The sequence below is a fragment of the Ptychodera flava genome, chromosome 20 (genome assembly GCF_041260155.1).
Source record: "Ptychodera flava strain L36383 chromosome 20, AS_Pfla_20210202, whole genome shotgun sequence".
In the NCBI taxonomy this organism is placed as follows: Eukaryota; Metazoa; Hemichordata; class Enteropneusta; family Ptychoderidae; genus Ptychodera; species Ptychodera flava.
The window spans coordinates 4,042,592-4,064,621 of NC_091947.1; the positions used below are offsets into that span (position 1 = coordinate 4,042,592).

The window sequence follows — 22,030 nt, forward strand, 5'->3', positions numbered from 1 at the left end:
AAATAATTCTGGAACTAAAACCCGAAAAGCCAAATGTCACAGAACGCATTCAAATTACGCAACTAAATAGTAAACAGAAGGCGAACAAACACTCTCTACACCAAGCAATAAGAAGGCGAGACAAACCTCAGAAAATGACTAAAAGGCTTATATTCCCATTGACACCTCAATGTTTAAAATGCCTTGTGAGTGAATCTATCATTAGTTTCTTATCATGGATGACATTTAACCAATGTTAGACCCTGACGTCTTTGAAGCAAAGACCCTACAAACGGACGTTTTAGGGTCAATGCTTGAAGATACCATTCCCACCAGCATGATCGAATCAGAGAGACTAGATTGATCTAACTTTCGAGCTAGATCAGCCACCAGCAGCTGAGAAAAAATAAGTCAACATAATCATCAGAGTCAAGCGAGCTAGACAACGGCTTCACACATTATACTCCACAGAGAGGACATTCTTACACAATTCACAAAAAGCGTTCAAAAGCTTCGTTAAAGGCATTGTTCGCGATCCCAGGGACGGGCATGGCTGGTTGCGTGGCAAATGCAAATGTTAGTCATGCTGAATCAAGGTGTAATCAAGTAATAGCTTATTTATAGATTTGGAAAATCCTAATCCTGATAGTAATGATGGAATATAAACTTTGTGAAAAGTTGAGAAAATTTGCCACTTCTTTGATTTGTATGTTTTACATTCCATGTTGTACTAGCCTGCACTATACATGAACAGTCAATACATCCGGCAAGTATTCTGTGCTGTTCTTTTATAGTTAGGTCCCCGCAATCCGAGATAAGTCTTTCTATAGTGTCAACCATTCTCTTCGATTACTGTAATCTACTCCAATAAATTCCCATTTAACTCATTTGTATGATTACAGGGAAGCCTAAGCCTATCTCTTACAATCTAAGATTTGAGATATTTGACAACAATATATATGCAATTTTCATATTTTTCATAGGCCTAAATAACACACAGAAGAAAGTCATACTCAATGTTTTGTCCAATTGAAAGTCAAATTTTCACCGAAACAAGTAGAGGTGGCCATCTGTAAGCCAAACGAGAATTAATATTAGCAAAGATGGATATTAATTAAGCCTTTCCCATTTCCGATCCCAGTTACTCATACAACGGGGTATAAGCGAAAGCCAAGAGTATCGAATGTGTTGAACCTAAGTGGCCCCTATTCAGTACCACGTAGCCTACAGGTACACCTTAAAGAATACTTACCAGGCCAAAATACCGAGTGTTGAATTCCTTCAAAAGTGGCAACACCTGGAAAGACACTGCGGCAACCAATTTATCACCCTGATCTCTAACTATTTACCTCTACACCCAATAAAGCACCGGGACTCAAGACAGTTGTACATCACAAACTTAAGAGAGCGATCGAAGACACTCGCTACACAGAACGCAGGATGGAAGGCTGCAAAGACGATTCTTCAAATAGGCAAAAAAAGAGGCTAAAAACAACACAAACATTCACAGCAACGACGACAGGTCGGGTTTTCTTCCTATACTACGGTACAAAACCAAACCAAAGGGTCTTTCAAAGGCCACTGCACTTCCCTTAAAGCCCGGCTCGAAATGGACTGGGATCATGGTTAGTGCCAAGTATGGTTGGCGTTTTGGGGCATGGCTCTGCATAATGAGTCTGTTGGTAACGGTTGCGATCGTTCCCATTATCTGCGGATCTGTTTGCGCTCAGATCACGCTCTCAGGCTCGGACTAATATAGATACGTACAGCCTTCGTTTCAAGGTTCGTTTCAGTCATGCCATGGCAAATACTCGAAATAAAAAAGAAAGGAAAACTATCAACTCAACCAAACAAGAGTTTGCTTGAATGAATTTACCGAAGTTTCAGGCCATATCAACGTTCGCTATGTGAATGATTCAGCTGCTGACCGCCATGTACATACGGAATATTGGCGCCATCTAAAGTCGAAAAATTATCAAAAAAGTAAAAAGCTTATATCTGGGCTTTCTAAGAATGTATTGTTTATGGTACTTTTTTGTTTTTGTTTCCGACTAGCGGTAAATATGTTACCCCTAACCCATTCCTATTTTACTACGGAGGGCGTGACAGCCCTTCACAAACAAGTCGTTACACTCTCACACACCATCAGTTAAATGGAAAGTAAGCAGATTATGACAGCTGAGAATACAAGCTCACAGAAAATCATAGTAGGTAAAATGCCTTAGAGGGGATGATTTCGATACCTGGCCAACAGACTGTTTTGTGCATATTGTTCAAAAAAATCACTTAAAATTGACACAAACTGAAAGGCTTAAGCTTTGTAACTTTCAAATATGCAATTTCCCCCAATAAAACTATACATGTTTGAAAAGGCCAAGTTCAGAGCTTTCAAACAGTATAACATTTATATGGTTTCATAATTCATGGTTCAAAGCAGAACGGGAAATATTACCCCTACCCCTTATATTATAATTTTGTTTAAAAAATCACTTAAAATTGATACAAACTGAAAGGCATAAGCTTTGTAACTTTAAAATATGGACTTTTCCCAATAAAACTATACATGTTTGGAAAGGCCAATTTCAGAGCTTTTAAACAGTATAACATTTATATGGTTTCATAATTCATGGTTCAAGGCAGAACGGGAAACATTACCCCTACCCCTTATATTAAAATTTTGTTTAAAAAAATGACTTAAAATTGACACAAACCGAAAGGTTTAAGCTTTGTAACTTTAAAATATGGACTTTTCCCAATAAAACTATACATGTTTGGAAGGGCCAATTTCAGAGCTTTCAAATAGTATAATATTTATATGGTTTCGTAATTCATGGTTCGAGGCAGAAAGGGAAACATTACCCCTACCCCATATGTTGTAATTTCGTCCTTAAAAAATCACTTAAAATTTACACAAACTGAAAGGCATAAGCTTTGTAACTTTAAAATATAGACTTTTCCCAATAAAACTATACATGTTTGGAAAGGCCAATTTCAGAGCTTTTAAACAGTGTAACATTTATATGGTTTCGTAATTCATGGTTCGAGGCAGAAAGGGAAACATTACCCCTACCCCATATGTTGTAATTTCGTTCTTAAAAAATCACTTAAAATCGATACAAACCGAAAGGTTTAAGCTTTGTAACTTTTAATTATGCAACTTTTCCCCATAAATCTATATATTTTTAAAAACGTCTGATGCAGCACTTTCAAAAAATGTAACATTTTTATGGTTTCATCATTCATGATTCGAAACAGAAAGGGAAACATTACCCCTACCCCTTATGTTACACACGGATATGTGGCATACCGCGTAATAAGAAAACAAGCTCATACACCCACTAAATCTCAAGACACATACTTTTAATGTTGTTTTTCTTGTTTATTGCAATAAGTTCTTCCAAAAAATATATAAATACCTTATGAAAAATTGTTTGGAGGAACGGGAACTTAATTATTGGGTGTAAAATTTAGCAAATTTTACGATTTACGGCCAATGACCGATATAAAGTCTAATCGACGTTCGAATATTAATTAATCCCTATTAAGTTATATATCAATGAAAAGACCATGATCTTGGCTTTCTAAAAATGTAACGTTTATAGTATTTTATTGTTTCTGTTTCCGTCGAGCGGTAGATACGTGACCCCTACCCCATCGTTGAAATCCAAGATGGCGGCCAAGATGGCGGCAAAGATGGCGCCAAATGAACCCCATGAGACACTATTTGATTTTGGGAACATCAAAATTCATTAAATATAGACCCTAAGGATTACAAAAATGTAGGTTAAAAAAATACATCCATGGGGTGCATGGGAACCCTACCTTCCGACCCGACTACTCTGGTCTCAATCTGAAATTTGGGTGAAGAACGATGGTGACATGATGGTGGGTCTATGCAATTGGTGTTCAGATAATGATTGTCAACAACCCAAACACAAACAATGACACCGAATGCTGGGATGTTTTAACCACATCTGATTACCGCCGTCAGTGTTTCATCTAGGCTGCGCGATTGCGCGATTCCCCCTCTTTTGTGTGCTGCGCGCCGCCAATCAGAGGTAGAAGGGGCGACCCATCGCGCACTGCTCTGAGCTGGCTGGAATAGCTGCGGTCCGGGTTTTAAGACTCGCCTGCTATCATGGGTGTCACACTTCGATGCATTTGACCCATTATCGGCATCTGTGGTAACGGGCATTGTATAGTGTTGCAAGAACATTTACATGGAAGGGACTAATTTTAGTTCGATTTTGATACTTTTTGAACTGCTTCAATAAATTGCTGTTGAAACAATACCACACGTAAATTTCCGTACGCTGATTTTGCATATGAAAGCCTGTCAGCCAGTTGAGAGTTACGTTCACAAAAGTTCATTGCCCTAGCCCGATAAGGTTTCTGTGTCACATTATCTCTGTACGATTAAGAAAAGGAGACAATCTGAAGTTTTTATGCATCGTATGGATGTCCATAACACTCTGAAAATAATTCTGATAGCAAAGTTGACACGAAAATTTGGACTTTTACTGTCACAGAAACGTGTTCAGTGCAGACTGCATGCAATGAAAGTCACAAGCATGCTGTGGTGTCGTCAATGAGTCCGGTTTTTGAATTCATTGAACAGACACTGACTTATTTTACGGGGCAAATAAACCCTAAAGTTAACTGTCGGTGACAACCAACCTTTCTGTTTGTTATTTTCCCGTTCTAAAATGACTGACAAAGAGCGAATCTGACATCGAGAAACTCCGCATGGCTTACTAAGGTTGGACCCTCTAAGTTGTTCGTTTTAACTCTACTGAGTCTGCGCACAAAATTACAAGACCAGCTAGGTCACTAGAAAAATACAGCTAACTGGTTTGTATAGGGCAATGTTGATCCAAACTTACAGTAGTGAGGGATGATGTAAGCACAGTAAAAACGTGACAAACAAGTACATTATTTTTTTCAGAAGCTACAAAACATTCCTTGATAACTACAAAAGAGTTTTTTCTTGCTTTTTGTAGTGCAGACAGTTCAGTGAAAAATGAAAAAAAATCCCTTGAAAGTACAGTGGGAATGGCTAACTATTGTTAATTTTTATGTTTGAATGTACATTAAGCCCTAAAAATGCAAACATACAGAATATGTACAAACAAACATACAGAATAATTTAGCATACAGAATATGCTTCAATTTTTTTAGGAATAGTAATGCTTATGAATATTAATGAGCCGTCCGCCACTCTTGGAAGCCCTATACATTCACAACAGTGATACGCAAATTTGTTGACTTTTGAAAAAATCTTATAGAGGATGGTGTTTGCAGCCAGTAGCTTGGATTGTGTAAGCAAGTTATTTATGGCTTGTAGTATGTATAATACAAGTAACATCACTGCAACATTACAACTTACGTATAAAGATGTCATTATAAATTTTAACTTATTTTTGTATCACACTTTTATTGCCACAAATGTGATGTAAATCCTATATTTACAAGCAAGCAATAAAATATTATTATTATTATATGTTTCAGTTAAATCCCCCTCAAAATTTTAAAATCCCCCTCAAAAATTACAGTAGAGGGGGACCAATCCCCCCCCCCCTGGTGTAGCATCCTAGATGAAACACTGCGCCGTTCACAAACAATGTGAGTGTGTGATATAAGTTTATAGGGCTTCGTCAGAAATATTGTTGGGTTGGCTGTGATTTGTCAAGGATTAAAAACATTGTTCAAAAGTATGAATGGAAACGAAGTCGCTTGAAACAGCGTACTGTATCCATAATATCCCCAAAAGCTATCAACTTTTGTCAGTGCTAGCACATGGTACTACCTTCATGGTCGACGTCTGCTGATTCTCATCCCGATTCTCGATAATCCTCTGAGCATAGGGATTCGAATGTTTGTAAGCATTTAGGCCCATTGTTTGAACCTTCTTTATCGTGTCACGCACGGTGCTGTCGTTTTCTCATATACTCATTAATTTTTAAGTTCACTAATGAAGATCACTTTTGCTGATGTAATATTTTTTCCATATTACTAATATTTAGGTTTCTTGCTCGTTTGCTCCTGTTCAGAGTAATCATTTGCAGGACAAACATTGCGCCCTCTGTGTTGGTGACCAGGACACCATATCCAAGGGTAGATATCTGCTTTTATGGAGCACAAAAAAATTATAGTCTGGATCGGCTTTATCTTGTAGAATAATTGTTTTCTTTCAGTCAAATGAACCACAACTGAGAATTGCGGGTCACAAAGTTTTGTTGTGATACTGGCAATAATTTACGTACTTTGTGTGCGTGTCACGTGACAGGATATGTCCATCACCTTTCACTTATCAAGTAAAGGGAGCTCGAAACTTAACACATTTAAATCACCTATAGGTTTTCAACGTGTACACTACAAACGTACATCTGAATTGCATGAATGACATATTTTTACTATTGTGATCAACATGTCGCGGAAAACCATAAACTGACCTGTAAAATTACAAGTCAGTTTTGTAATCATAGTATTTACTGTAGTTTTTGGCTTAGCTGTGTGCTGTTTAATATTGTCACTGATCAGACCAGATTAAATACACAAGTCGATGACCAGGCGCAAGAGGGGCGTATCTGCTATGCTTTAACACAGGCGATACGTCTCTCTTGCAGTGGGCGATCGAAGTTATCTCACAGGGCCAGAAGGCGTTGTGAGTCAAAACAGTGTGTAAAATTCCTTGGTATTGATAAATTTGACAAATTGGTATTGCTGCTTCCTACTTAGCCTATAAAAGTCAAATTGCAATTTCCAGAGTTGGTACAGGCCCCGCCACCTTGTTTCTTATAAATTTCAAGCTTTAAAGTGATTTCACACTTTGGTGAGCTCAAATGTAGCTCACCATTCAAAGTTTTGAAGTGTGTTCACAAACTGGTCCCTACAAACTTAGCACTTTGGAAAGTTGACAAGTTGGTACAGGCCCCTCAAATTTAGCCCTTTGAAAGGTTGAAAGACTGTGTTGGTAGGCCCCTTTAAAGCACTCTAGAGCTTGGATGTAAGTTCACTAGTCTGTAGAGGGCGACCTACGCCTAGTTAAATTTTGAAATTCTTGAAGTGAGTACTGTATACTGTATATAGATGAAGTTAATCCAGTATCTTTTTCTACAGTTATTACTTTACAATTGTCAGCATTTTTTCTTACTTATTTGCAACTCTTAGTGTACCTGCCCCTCATTTTCTGTCCGCTACATGGTTTATCTACCCTTGGATCAACCCCATTTTGTTAAAAGACCTGATGGAACCTTTGCATTTGAATACAGAGATATAAGACTGGCAGTGATAGCTGCACTGGTACTCATTAATCACAACAAAACATCTTTTTAATAATTTTTTTATTAAAATCCCATTTCCATTGTTACATGAAAACAGAAATCCTTTTTTCCCCATTGAAAGCCCTACTTGATGAATATTTTGCCAAAATTCTAAATAAATCAGAAAATAATTCCACTCTGATACATTTTCTGTGCAGACATAATTTTCACAAATCAACGACACTTGATTAAAATCCTAAGACCATTCTACAGTCTGTTTGATGATAAAATAAATAAATTAAAAAAATGAACAAAGATCTCACGACAACCATAACAGGATATTTGTATTTTTTGAACTTCATATGAAAAGGGGAAATTTCACCATAGTTACACATACATAACAGCAATTTTACATTATCAAGTGAAAAATAATATTGACAAAAATATCGAGTAAAGGTTCATACTGTATTTTTAGAAAGATACATTTAACATATCACTCGGTCAATGTCAGGGCTAAAAGTTTTGCAATGATGCACCTATCTCACAATGCAAGTTTGGACCAAAAGAACAAAAGGTAAAATTGGACCCTGGATCCACAGAACAAAAGGGAAAGTTGGACCCTGGATCAACAGAGTAAGGTCAAAAGTGTCAGAACGTCCACGCAAAGCTCCTGTAACTGTACAGATTTTAACGTTTGTTAAAGGGAAAACAGCTGCAACTTGTGATTATATTTTAATTTGTCTATTGAGCAATGATATTTTCTTTCCTTATCCCTTGGCTGTCTTGAAATGAATTTATACAAAGTATACGCCTTGAAAATACAATGAACTCTATTTTGTTTTTGATAACTGTGCAGACATGGTACAGTCTTCCCCTCTACTGTCTATGGTGCAGAGTGGCAATCAATGTTGCCAACAACCACCTTGAATATTACATACACACTCACATTGCTGTGTTGACAATTATATCATACCAGTATATTGATGGCACAAATAAAGTGATCTGATTGGTCAAGGCATGAAAATAACCGTGCTATATTCTAGATATATCACAGTTGTAACTCGCGTGAGCTTTAATCTAGAGGAAATTTCCTTTATTAACATTTCACGCCAGAGTTTCGATATACTGGTATGATATAATAGCAATTAAAACCACCCAAGCAAGAGGTACATCACTCTGTTTGATCAGTTCACTCTATATATGCACTCACTGTCACTCATGCACATACGTTAATGTGAACTGGTCAAAATCTCTTGGTATAGCAGGTATAGTGTCAATGGGTGTGGTTTATTGCTTAAAGTACGTAGTATGCACCTCAAAAGTGGAAAACTTGTGCTGAAACTTTCCTTTAGGAATATTTCAACCATTCTCTTTCAAAATCAAAAACAAAGATCGGGAGTCACAGAGCAAATTTTGATACTAAAGAAACAAATAACCCAAGATTTACCAATATTTAAAATTCAAAATGGCCACCATCCCTGTATTGAACAGGAACTTCCCCTATAAAAGCCGGATTATCGTAAATCTATTCAATGTAAACAAGCCACGCTACTGATTGGACGTGCGGTGTTTGGTCCCAGAATCCCATAATTTTGTCTCGTTTCAGGCGTTCATTGTCATTGAATCTTGCATATGATGTCTGTGAATATATAGCAACTAAACTGAGTTGAAAATAAACTGAAAAAATTTCCCTATTTTATCAGAGAACGCATATGTTTCAAAATGTATTTCCTGTACCACCATATGACCCCTCTTTGCATTTGTAATGAAAATGCCAATCATGATTATTCAAATTTCTTGTATGGACAAAGTGTTGCTCTGAGAATTCAAAAACTCCCAACCAGTATATGCAAATGGCTGCGTCATCAGTAATCCCCCTATTGTGTGCCCTCAGTCCTATAACATCCCATTTAACTTTAAGGAGAGAAAAAAAATTGAATTTCGAAAAATTAAGGCATTAAAAGGTTTTCTCACTCCAAGAGCTTTAAAAATGACCCACACAAGTGGTATGTTAGAAAAGACTTTTCAAAGTTTCAGAAGTTTGAGAGTCCAAATTTTTGTCCCCAAGGCGTGTTCTACCTTAAGTAGAACACTACATTTTTCCACTTTACTTGGGAAGTACACCAAGAAACTACTTTCAAAGCGAGAACAATAACACTGGAAATTCATCAAAAAGTTACACATAGTGGAGCTTTGGGCATAAAATATCTGTAGTACATGGTAGAATACTTGAAGCTGACACTATATCAATAGAAATATGTACAAAGCAAAGTTGTAATATTCACAGCCTCCCTTGTTAGACTAGGCTGTACGTGTTTCTCTGCAGATAAGCTACAGCAAATGACACATCGTGACATCACAGAGTACCTACTTATCATTGCAGGCTCTGTCACACATAAAAGTGGAGATGATGGTCAGTGAGGCGCTTTTGATGTGAGAGCAGAAAAGTCACTGGAGAGTTTTTTGTGGAATGAGAGCAGCAAGGGGGTCTACTGGTGGGGAGAGGGAGTAAAATTGATGGGAGCCAAATATTTTCAAACGTTGGGTTACTTGCAAACAGTACGGGCTGTTACTTTTCCTACTAAATTGTAACTTGTTGAAAATAAGTAAGAATTGAATATTTTGTTTACAAAAACATCTCTGGTTACAATTTCTTAAACTTGTGCGCTGCCCCTAATGAATATTAAAACAAGTGATTATCACTAAACCAAATAAGATTTGGTCAAAATCTGAATAAAATCAAAAATTTGTCACACTGATATGAAATACAAATACATAACTTTGGTGTACACCGTAATAAAAACGTAGATATGATGCATGTATTGGATTGCACAAACATGAAATTACAAAAAATTTTTAATACAACTTTTTACTATAAAACTCATAAACCTAATTCGTTAGCATAAATACTGGTAGTATGTATGTGTTACCATAGCAACTTCCAACTGCATCTGTTGTTGATTATTTGAATAATTTTGGTAAACAATTAAAAAATATTTATAAAAATATAAACAATACAGAATACTGTTAGTTAATTGATAGCAATGAATTTCTGAAAAATATTTTTCTAATGAAACGGTTATCACAGACAGTTTAGATATTTATCAGTTTCAATAAATACAATTCATTTCTACTTGGTAAAAACTGCCACTTTTCCTTGGCAACGGAACAAAAAAATTGCAACATATGGTGACATTGTTACAAACACAACCAAGACATTGGCATTGGTAATTGCAGGTACTTACAACTTTTGAATGATTTCCAAATTCTAAAAAAACCACTCAATCAATTTACATTTTCAGAAATGGGCATATCTATATTATGTTTAAGTTATTTTGGTCAAGTAACTCTGTTTACATTTTTTCTTGCAAAAGATTTATGTCAGCATTAGTGAAGACGAGTGAACAGTGAAAATCAACCATTTCCGATATAATTGTATGTGACCAAATGTCTTTAATTCATTCTCTGAAATGTAGCTAGTTGCTATTAATTGTCTGAACTATGTTTGTATTTTGTTGTACACATTGTGACAATGCAATAATTTATAATCTGTGATATAAAATTCTACCATCGGTATTAATTACATCAAGATGTCATGAAGTTCAGTTGCCAGTCACAATTGCAACACCTTGAACTTACGCTAAAAATAGGATTGTGTACACTGAACCTCTAAAAGGTTGGCTGGAAAAATTAAAAAGGCAAACAGTAAGCGCGACACAAAAAGCTGTCCATATTTTTCATCAAGTTTTGCAATCTGTATCTTTTTCACTGGTTTTCATCTCATTCTTCAGCACTTCTGTTGCTATGCATTATTGATGAATTGTTTCAGAATAAAACTGTTTTCTTCCCATAATAGTATATTTAAAGTCTACACATAAACTCGCTCATTGTTATGACAACGGGAGTGTTGGTTGATTGCCAGTTACTTCGAGGGTTTTGCCTTTTCTTTAAAAATTTAAACCTGGTATTAGTTGACAAGATTGTAAAATTAAAGCGTTAGCAGGGCTATCCAGCTCACAGCCTGCATTGCTCATTGCTCACGCAGGCATTTACCATGCTTTCTGTGAAGAAAACTGCATGAATGATTACTCAAATAATTTTTTTTTCAAAGTCAGCAAAATTTCCAAAGACCTACGGTAATATTTATAAACAGTTCAGGGGATTAAAATTACAGTGTACAAAAGAAATTACAACAAGTGCTAAAACCTTGAAGTCAAAATACACTTTTCCAAAAAACATTCTGCTGATATTACACAATAAATTCAAGATGGCAGCATCAAATTTTTCCACAGTATTTTGATTTACAACTTTGTGTCTCCATATTCTTCAGATTCATTCTTTTCCGTGATGACTACTCCTTTATGAACACACTTCATAGTACTGGCATCCAGCAGGGCTGGCCACAGATAACATTTAATCTTCTTACTTGAATCATCGCGATGAAATCTTTGGTGCAGGGCATGGCTAAACTCTTTACTGTCATAGTCGATGATGTAGGATGGAGTATGAGTGCTCAGTTGCCAGGCAACGCGTACACATGTTGCGATGTAGGATTTCAATGAAGATGACATTCTGAGGCTTGGGTAGTCATGTAAAGTATTGAACAAGTGACTGCATACTTTCTGTAACGTCAAAAATAATTCCAAGATAAGAAACATACTTTTACAGAAAGATCTAAATCTTGAATTTTTTTCAGAGAGAGAACAGAAATTTGTACTATTCCAAGCAGATATCAAGTATTAATAATGGGAAGTACTAATAATAGGTACTGTAACAGGTGCCAAAACCATGTAATCAACAAAATTCACGGTTCACCAGTATGATGGAAGTCTACCAGACTGACAGATGTGAACCAATACAAGAACAGGTTAAAAAATCGGACAGATTTCAAATTCATCTCATCTGTCCAGATGAATATATAATATTGATCTACGCAATGATCAAACCATAAAACCCAATAATTCTTCGACTCAATCAAAGAATATCTGGGAATTTCTCTGGTTCAGCTCCATACCAGCTATATGTACACAAGATAGAGAATTTTCTGGAGTCAGTTGCAGGGTCAATTTCAGCTTGGATGGTAAACTATAGTTAGACGAAAACTGGTATTTATAAGCACTGTTTTAAAGACACCATTTGCTCAGCCTGTATCTTTGCCGGAAAGATGACACATAATATGTGCTCCAAATAGACTGCAAGAGTGTTTTCAAGTCTTGTAGAATAATCTACACCATGGAATGCACTTCACAGTTTGAATGCAAGTCAGAATCTTCTGCTTCTCTAGCATTACTTTAAAGCAAAAGTTTTATTACACAGACATCTTGTCTAAATGATGAGTAACATTTTACCTCAACAATGATGGTGGTATCATAGGTTTGTGATGTCTTGTAAAGATAACGCATTGTTGTGTGCTCCATCTCCTTGACATACTGGCTGTGAGGGTTGGAGTGAATGGCGCCCCCAGTGTTGGGTACACGTGCAGCTTGTATCAGATTACTCAATAACTCCTCCACCTCCACTTGACAACAGCGGAAAGACAACTATTGAGAAAGAATCATAAAAAAGAACGTGAAATTTAAGCTTCATGTCAACCTGTTCTACACAGTGCATGATAATTTTGCAAATGGACAGATGTTGAAACAGTTTTGATATTTACAGTACTGTTTTTGTGTATCACCAGAAAGACCTTTCACTCAGTACAACAGACTGCATCACTACTCAGCTTTGTATGTATATTGTATTGCACAATTAATGAAGTCTGTCACATGAATGTTCAAGGTCTCTGATTGCTGAAAATAGATGGAAAGGGAAGTGGAATACTTGTTGCCTAGACAACGCCTTTGGATTCATGTAAAAATAGACTATGTAAATGTTTCTGGGGCCCACTTTGGACTTTGGAGGAAGAGGTTCGATAATTATGAAATGTTTCTACACTATTTCCAAGGTCAGACACTGAAATGCATGTCAGTGAAGTTCAGTAGCTTAGGAGTATTGGGACTTTCTGGGGTATGGCGTCCGACATTATGAGAACAGGTAGTTTGGGGGTATGGCGTCCGACATGAGAAAATTAGTGTGGGGGTATAGGCTGCATTTGAATTGCTGGAGATTATTTTTTTACGTTTTACTTAGAAATTTGCACCTTACTGTTGTTGCAAAATGATCAAGAATGATTAATATACATTCTTCTACATCAGACACATAATGACTGGAAGTTGTCATCATTTGTTGCTTGTTCAAGTTTCATAATTCATTTGAAGATGGTCATTCAGCCCCCTTTAGAAAATTAAGTCTTTTGTCGAAAGCAGCTATTATAACACTTATGATGATGACACTAGGAACTGATGATATTAGACAATTGTAATTCATGCTATAACTATCCCTTAACTTTAACAAAACTCAATTTAGGGGTGTAATTTGTTCTATCATATGTACTGACATGATTTATGGTCATACCTATTATCGTTGTAGATGTATAACTACAGATCTCAAAACAAAGTCATACAATATGCTTCATAAAACCTCTAAGTGTTGCTAACTTTTCACAACTTACACTTTTTGAATTTAAGGTAGAATGCGACTCAAGGAAAGACATTCAAACTCTCAAACTGTAACAATATTCTTTTGGCCCACCACTTGTGGAGGTTCATTTTGAACCTTTTCAATGAAATAAACCTATCACTGACTTAAGTTTTGTGAAAATCATAAAATTTTCCCTTTAAACATAAGAAAGAGATAGTGGCCGTGTTGATTTTCAAATATCAGTAAATATTAGGTAATCTGTTTCTCTATTACCAAAATTCATTACGGGAAAGCTCCAGAATTATACCCTACTTCCCTACTTTAGTTAACAGAGGATCACTTTCACAGACCTGCCTTTCCTACAATGGCACTACAATAGCACCAGCTGGATAAGATAAACATACCAATGGAACATTCACACCTTGGGGGATTAAAAGTCTTCTGTTTGTCACCCGAGTTGGTCAGGCAAGGACTCGGGTTTCAGGTACCATGCAAGTTAATGCAGTCTTTCCCTAATGTTTGCACAGTGACCCCCCAATTTTTAAAGAGAATAGCTTACTAGAGAAAATTTGGGCAAAAATTTCTTTCATTTCCGAGATACAGACTACCTTAAAGTTGAAAAGTCTTCAAAGATGTTTGTAAAAAGAATAATTGTTTAAGGTCCTATCTCAGTATTCATATCTTTGATTTTTAATATTGATAACCTCGTGGATGAAGAATAGTATTAATTTTGTTACTATGGCAAGTGAAGAACATATTTCTAAAAGTGTTGACTATAGTTCACAAAAGAGTTGACTTTCATTTACAGCACAATTTCAGAAGGAAATAATGGAAGTGAATAGAAAGTTAATTTGAACCTACCACAATGACTGAGAAGAGCAGCTTTGTTTTGATATCATCTGTGTCATCAAACTGTTCCAAATCTGATAACTCATCAAGTGCATCCAGCGCATCTTGTCTGGCATCTGTGTACAGTTTAGTATACGCATGAATCAAAGTGATTGGATGTTTCTCTGATTTCCCAGAATGCTTCTGATTCTGCTCAGATAATCTGGGGATGAATAAAAGGTGTAAAATTAGTCATCAAAAGTTATATTTCGATGAAACAGAAATATCCACTGATTTTCCAGTGTTTCTCTAACATCACTGATTTGTGGAAAGTGAGAAGACAAGGCATGGAAACATGGAAACTATGGTCTGTTCAAGAATGGACATTTTTATCTCATAAATAATCTTCAATTGTGACCAGTTTCAAAAAACCCTCTTCAACTCAACCTCATACAAACAGAAACAAAGTGAACGATTCAAACTGACAGTGAGGGCGCTATTCTGATGAATGATGTAAACAAGGATTCAAGTCACCTGGAAGTCACTTAGACTTACAAGAGTGAATCTGCCAACATCAAAACAGAATCTTCTTAGAGAAGTTCTGTGGTATAACGACAATATTAAGAATGAAGGAAGTGTCCTCTTTTATGAAAAATGGTCAAAGAGTGGAATTTTAAGGCTTAGGGACATCTGGAATGATGACAGAAATGACTGGCTTCAACCATGGGAAATAATTGCAAAAATTAGAGGAGGTACAAATAGACATGTGCAAGAGGAAATCAAGACAGAGTATGAAACACTCCTCAATGCTATTCAAGATTCCTGGAAACAAATCATCTCTTCAAACATCCAAAATGAAGAAAACTATGATATTTTAGACTTAGACAATTATGGTCTGACAAAAAGTGATGTCAAAACCAAGTCACTTTATTGAAAATTAGTTGATAAGAAATGGCATGCAGTCAGAGGTCAGATTGGTCTAAAATGGGCTGAGAATCTAAGTCTCACTGACAGTTACAAAGCTACTCTATTCAGCCGTCTTAATTCAACAGGAATTGTCAGCAATTCAGTAAATGATTTAAATTGGAAGATTTTCCATTGAGGCCTAGTCACAGGAAGGTTGGCCAAAACTTTCAATTTAAGTGATGGGAAATGCCATATTTGTGGCCAAGAAGAAACACTGGAACACATCTTATTTGAGTGTAAATATGTTAAAGAAATCTGGCAGAAATGTATTTCTTTCTTTGTCAGAAAACACAACTTTGATAATAATATCAATATCAAAAGATTAGCAATTGCAGGAATCGAAAATGATAATAATGCAACATCTGACATTATTTACTGTATTACTTCCTTTGTAAAATATACAGTTTGGAATATTCGAAATTCGGTTACTCTTGATGGGATTAAAGTTTCCCTTCAATCCAATGTCATGCAATTGAAATGTTATCTCTCCTCATGGATGAATACATTGTATTTCACTTACAAGATGATGAACAAAACTGAGGATTTTATCACAAAGTTTTCAAGCCTTGTAAGACTTGAAGGAGAAGAATGCATCCTGAATGCATTCATGTGATGATCTTTGTAATTAAGCAGCTAATTATTTGTTTGTTTGTTTTTTCAAACAAGACGCATTGTAATTTTAATGCATTCACAGTTATGTAGATTTGTTTTATTTGTGACTATGTTGAAATAAATTTATCTTTTTCAAAAAAAAGGATTCAAGTCACAGTCTTGGAGTGACAAAGCTGGCTTTGTTAATGACATTCACAACAGGTTCATAGATTAACTGTAGTTGAGACTCAGAAAAAATCAAACAATGCCATTGTGCTTCTCTTTTGATGTGGAGAGTTTCGAAGCATGAAATTGTCAAACAGAACTGCAGTTATTGACCTGACAAAAGTATTCATGCTTCTATGGAATTCAACATTTTTATGACCATTTTGGATTTGCCCATTTCACTTCACAGAAGCATTGACAATCTAGACGATTCAAGATTCCCTGTAGAACTCTCATTAAAGTCAACATTCCTTGCATTTTGGTATGAAAGTAGACTTCCTTTCACAGAATAACTCTCGGGATTCTGTGATACACAAATCCACAGACATTAATCCTATGTTGATCCTCATGGGATTATCTTTTCAATGGTTTACTTGAATCTAGGATCGTTACAATTGATTTAAGGTAGCTTTCCGCCTTTGTTTTGGTAATTTGAGATAAAAACACGATTTTTCTTTTATCCCTGAAAAGTATTCCAATAATATTGATCTTCCTTGTGTGTAGAATATCTTGGTCGTGAAGTTCCTGTTTTGGGGTGAAATTTTGGAATAAAAATGTACGAGAGGCACAGGTGTACATTTTGGCGTTTGAGACTACCGTTAAGTCTTGATTGACAAGGGATTACGCTAAGCAAGCAGCGTCACAGTATTCACATACACTTAGACAACATCCGCTGTGAAAATCCAATTAACACCTACCGTTCACTGCGTGGGTCAAGACCATAGAGTGTACCTGGCCAAAGGTGGGTCTTACCGTTTTTCTCATAGGGTGGCCGCTCCCAAAAGATCACAATTTATCGACACAATCGGACAAGGTCAGACTTATGACATTGTTGACGGTACAATTTCAGATTACAAAAATGGCCCACACTAAATGTTTTATCTGGGACATTTTTGTGCTTCTGTAAAAGCACCAGGAGTGGTGGATAAGTTTCGTAATGTTAAACATCTTTGAAGAGGCTGTCCCTTATACATAAATGGTACGTTCCACTGGCGGCCTTAGTGACAGCGAGAACACTTCAATACCGCAACAGACACCCTTCACATCTTCAACATTCAAGCAACATTCGGCCTCTTTCGGCCGAAGTTTCGGCTTCTTTTGGCCCCAAGACATTTCGACACCCCCGTTACGATTTATTTTTTTCCCTTCAAACTTATAAGTAACTGACAGACCAGTCATATTCATAAGCGTCACCTTTGCGTTCTGACCAGTATGACTTTTACAGTGCCGTTTAGGCGCCTCTTTTCAAACTTTGACAGTGTCGGCGGCTATTGCTATTGAAAATGATATGAAACTCTTTTCTGACGGTTTTTCACCATGTTCTCACAAACTTTAAAGCATGTGAATGCTGACACTATACTTCTCAGTGTTTTGATTTGTAACATTTGGCACGAGTTCCCCAAACCAGGTAGTGCCCAAACGTCTTTGGTCGCGTTGCCTAAACGTCTTGGCGTCGGAAATTGTGCGGCCGAAACGACTTTGCGCCAAAAGGTCTAGAAACCCGACATTGTCCGTTTCGATGAGAATACTGAGTGAGTTGAACAATTTATGAATAAAAATGAAATATCAGAAACCGCGGCACTGGAACTACTTGGGATTAGAAAATGCAAGGTGGAAACAAATTGCATGGGCTTCAAGACAGCGACAGGAAATTTTCCCAAGGCAAAATACGTAGCGATGCAGAAATCACACGCCACAAAAAAATAGCTGCTTTGGTTTGCAGACGTTTTGGCACAATGGAAGTGAACTGATAATGTCGAAGTCGTTTCAATCCCGCGGTCCTGTTTTTCCTTGTCCCATTTCGTTACCGACCTTGACAAGGTAAAAACATACGTCGACTAACAAATGTTCATCGTACACCGGACGAATGTGAATCAATGACTTTATGGGAATGGACACGACGACATTGTTATCAGCTATCATGGCAGTAGCCAAAATGCTGCAGGACCGAAGACAAATTTCAATATGAACTTGACCGTCACAACGTACATGCACAGTCCCTCCACCAAACGGTCGGGAAACGCTATTGTCAAAACGTGCGAACGAGGGGATTAGCTGGTAGGATGCGCGTTGCGCTGGCGTTCGCTGTTGATGACGTCACACCAGCTGTAGCGTCCCCTCAAAGAGTGGGTACGGTGGTGTCGTCTTCGACGAAGAAACTAGCCTGAATCGGCCGTAAAGTGTACAGCTATTTTGAAACGTCAGCATATTCTCGATAAGCAATATTTCTTTATAAGGAAAGTGGGTGATCTTTTATTCCCAATCGATTTTCAGCGCTAAATCGGCGTTTGTATTCGCTATCGCGTGTAGGTCATTTTCATTGAATAGCGTCTTCATGTGTCAGGAGAACATGAATTTTTGTTCGCTCTACACTGCAAAATTATGACGGTCTGTTTCATTCTGATGTCTGTACTTGTGATTAAAGTATACGTAAAATTACACTGACGAACCCAGTTTTTGAATAAAGGTTTATAATGAGACGCAAACTGATAGTTTATTGTGTAATGCTTTGCTCTGCAATTTGAAAATGGCGTCCACTGACGATCTGTGTTCGCGTTGTGTGAAGAGTCGAAATATTCATGGTTTTTCGTTTTGATGACTGGTCAAATAAGTTCGATTGGGACCTATTTATCTGATTGAAAGCAATTTCAACTTATTTTAGCGATTCAATAACTGCAAATCGAAGTATAAGGGAAGGATAGAAAAGCAGATGACCCAAACTCGGCCGAACGCCATTTTGTTTTTGCGACCCTCGCAGTCGATGTTCGATTCTTTGAAATCTTTTTTGATCGCTGTGCCTTGCGTACTACATGGTATTTAACGTAGATTTTCTTGATTTGGTACTTGTATAACACCATTTAAAATACACTGACGACGCAATTTTTGTGATCAAACGTATCCATTGGCGGGAATTTTACGTGAAAAATATTGTTTTGATTCAACCCCATTGCGGTTTTTCTGGCGTGTCATGAAGCCCTATCGAGCCATGTGCTTGATGTGTCACACAGGTCTCCCGGTAGCTGTAAAACAATGCCGCTACGAATGCCGCTACGAATAGGAAAATTTACATCAAAGAAAGGTCATTTTTGTTTCGATGTCCTATGTCCTCGAAAATCGCTGGCTCCTTGCACTCGTTTTCACGGACGGGGCATGTGAACTTCGTTTTAACTTAAACTGAAAGTTATACAATCGGAACACTGTAGACCTCTTCACTCTGTTCCTCTGAAATGGTGTTGAAATCGATGTCTTGTCATCAAGAGAAATGAAATAATGGTCGCAATGATTACATTGGTGTTGACTGCAAGTGTAGTCCAGTCAAACGCAACCAGCACGTGTAAATACGAAACACAGCCTATGTACGCATGCGCATTGTCCTTTAGTTCATTGCATGTCAGGTAAAAATGGTGTCATCGTTTATGCTAATGTTAGACCAAGTCGCTATAATCTCTTTACGCGAATAAACAGTGTAACGGAAGCGCAACGCGCATCAGGACAATAGAAATACATTGCGTTTCCCGACCGTTGGTGGAGGGACTGTGGTACATGTAATAACGTAATCGCCCTGAGTTTTCATCAACATGTTATCATTGGTCGGTAAACCATTGAATGAGACGCTTATGGGCTAACTACTTGAATACAGTGCAAAACACCATCCAAATCCTGAGATTTACATGTAATGAAGACGGGTCTGATATCAAATTCGCCTGGAATCGATGGTACTCATGTTGGATACGAACGACAGCAGAGAGTAATATCTATCTATGACCACGGTCCCTCCACAAGTGACCGTGCTGTGACGTATGACGCTTGACAAGCGATCTATCGCATGCAACTTGCGCTTGATGAAATGACGTACTTTTCTCTATGTTCATGTTTTCTCAACTTCTCTCCTTTGACTTTTATGCCGCCGACAGGCGATTGGCTCATTTTAGCATAAATGACTCCAGAAACGGTCTTCACCCACAGAAATGCTGTACAGAGTGAGGACGAACTATTGTCTCAGAAATTCTCGTAGTTTGATTAGTGTTAATCGGTTTTCAAGGCGCGTAAAGATCTAAAAAATGGCTGCTCACTAGAATCCTCGGTTACTCTAACCGTAATGAATCACAGCATGGAGCTGTTCTTTTTTTCTCTCCATGATCACAGACACCGCAAATGTACATCCACATACAAACGCAGATATTTTTGTTGTCAGCCAATATTGTTTTCCCTATATCAGTGTAACGGAAGCGCAACGCGCATCAGGACAATAGAAATACATTGCGTTTCCCGACCGTTGGTGGAGGGACTGTGGTACATGTAATAACGTAATCGCCCTGAGTTTTCATCAACATGTTATCATTGGTCGGTAAACCATTGAATGAGACGCTTATGGGCTAACTACTTGAATACAGTGCAAAACACCATCCAAATCCTGAGATGTGTTTCACAGAAACCTGGCTCAATACTGATGTAAATGACTCGCACATGCATATTGATGGTTTCAAACTTGTCAGAGGCGACAGAACAAAGTCATCCGGAAAGAAGAAGGGTGGAGGCGTTTGTGTATATGTCAATGAGAAATGGTGTCATCCTAACAATGTGAGTGTTAAATTCAAGACATGTACACCAAATGTGGAATTATTAGTCATGAGCCTAAGACCATACTATCTGCCTAGAGAATTCTCCCATGTACTTCTGACCACGGTGTACGTACCACCTAGTGCAAAAGCAAGTTATGCTTCAGAGGATATTAGCAGAACAATTCATGATTTGGAAACATCAGCTCCTGACGCTTTGCATGTCATTAATGGCGATTTTAATCATTGTACACTCAAGAAAACTAATGTCAGCTATAACCAGAATGTTACATGTTCAACTCGCTATGACAAAACGATAGATTTATGCTACACAAATATTGCTCGCGCATATACATCTCGCCAATTAGCCCCACTTGGTCGTTCAGACCACAATCTCGTTCACCTGGTCCCGAAATACCGTCCAATCGTGCAACGGGAACCTGTAAAGACCACAACGACATTTCAATGGACACCTGATGCGATTATCACACTTCAAGGAGCGTTGGAATGTACCGACTGGGACATGTTTGTGAATTCCACCTGTACAATAGACGAACTGGTTGAAACAATTGGTGGCTACATAAATTTCTGTGTTGAATGCACCGTGCCGAAGAAAACTACCAAAATATTTCCCAATAATAAACCATGGATAACAAAGAGAGTAAAGGAAATTATCAACAAAAAGAAACTCGTGTATGCAAGGAAGGACAGGGATCAGTTAAAAACTATACAGAAAGAACTTAAGCGTGTAATCAGAATAGAGAGAGAGAATTATAAGCGTAGAATAGAGAAATATTTCACCATGAATAATATGAAAAAAGTTTGGGATAGCATGAAGCTCATGAGTAGCTACACCTGTAAAAATAAAAGTGTCTCATCTATACCTGAACCGACATTGGATTATGCTGACAATTTGAATACATTTTACAACAGGTTTAATCGTCATGATTTCAGTGTTGAGCTTGACAGTGCAGAAGACCAATTGAAATTTTTCCCTGAAAATCAAGACCAATCATTTCAAACGACCGAAGATCAAGTCCGTTTTCTTTTCAACAAAGTAAACCCAAACAAAGCCGTTGGTCCTGATGCAGTCTCACCACG

The 22,030-nt window shown here is 37.3% G+C and overlaps 1 protein-coding gene across 7 annotated transcripts in view; it reads right to left on the bottom strand.

Annotated features, from left to right (window-relative positions):
* Positions 1-7,305: 7,305 nt before the first annotated feature.
* Positions 7,306-22,030, bottom strand: part of LOC139119793 (uncharacterized) — a 37,463-nt gene continuing 22,738 nt past the window's right edge. For 5 of the 7 annotated variants that reach the window (XM_070683695.1, XM_070683694.1, XM_070683693.1 and 2 more), the window contains 3 exons: positions 14,622-14,811; positions 12,590-12,781; positions 7,306-11,863 (listed from right to left, as the gene is read on the bottom strand). In XM_070683695.1, the coding sequence (XP_070539796.1) occupies positions 11,543-11,863; positions 12,590-12,781; positions 14,622-14,811 (703 nt within the window). In that variant the 3' untranslated portion in view covers positions 7,306-11,542. The remainder of the gene's footprint in view (positions 11,864-12,589; positions 12,782-14,621; positions 14,812-22,030) is intronic. The other 2 variants (XR_011548994.1, XR_011548993.1) reach the window with 1 other exon arrangement.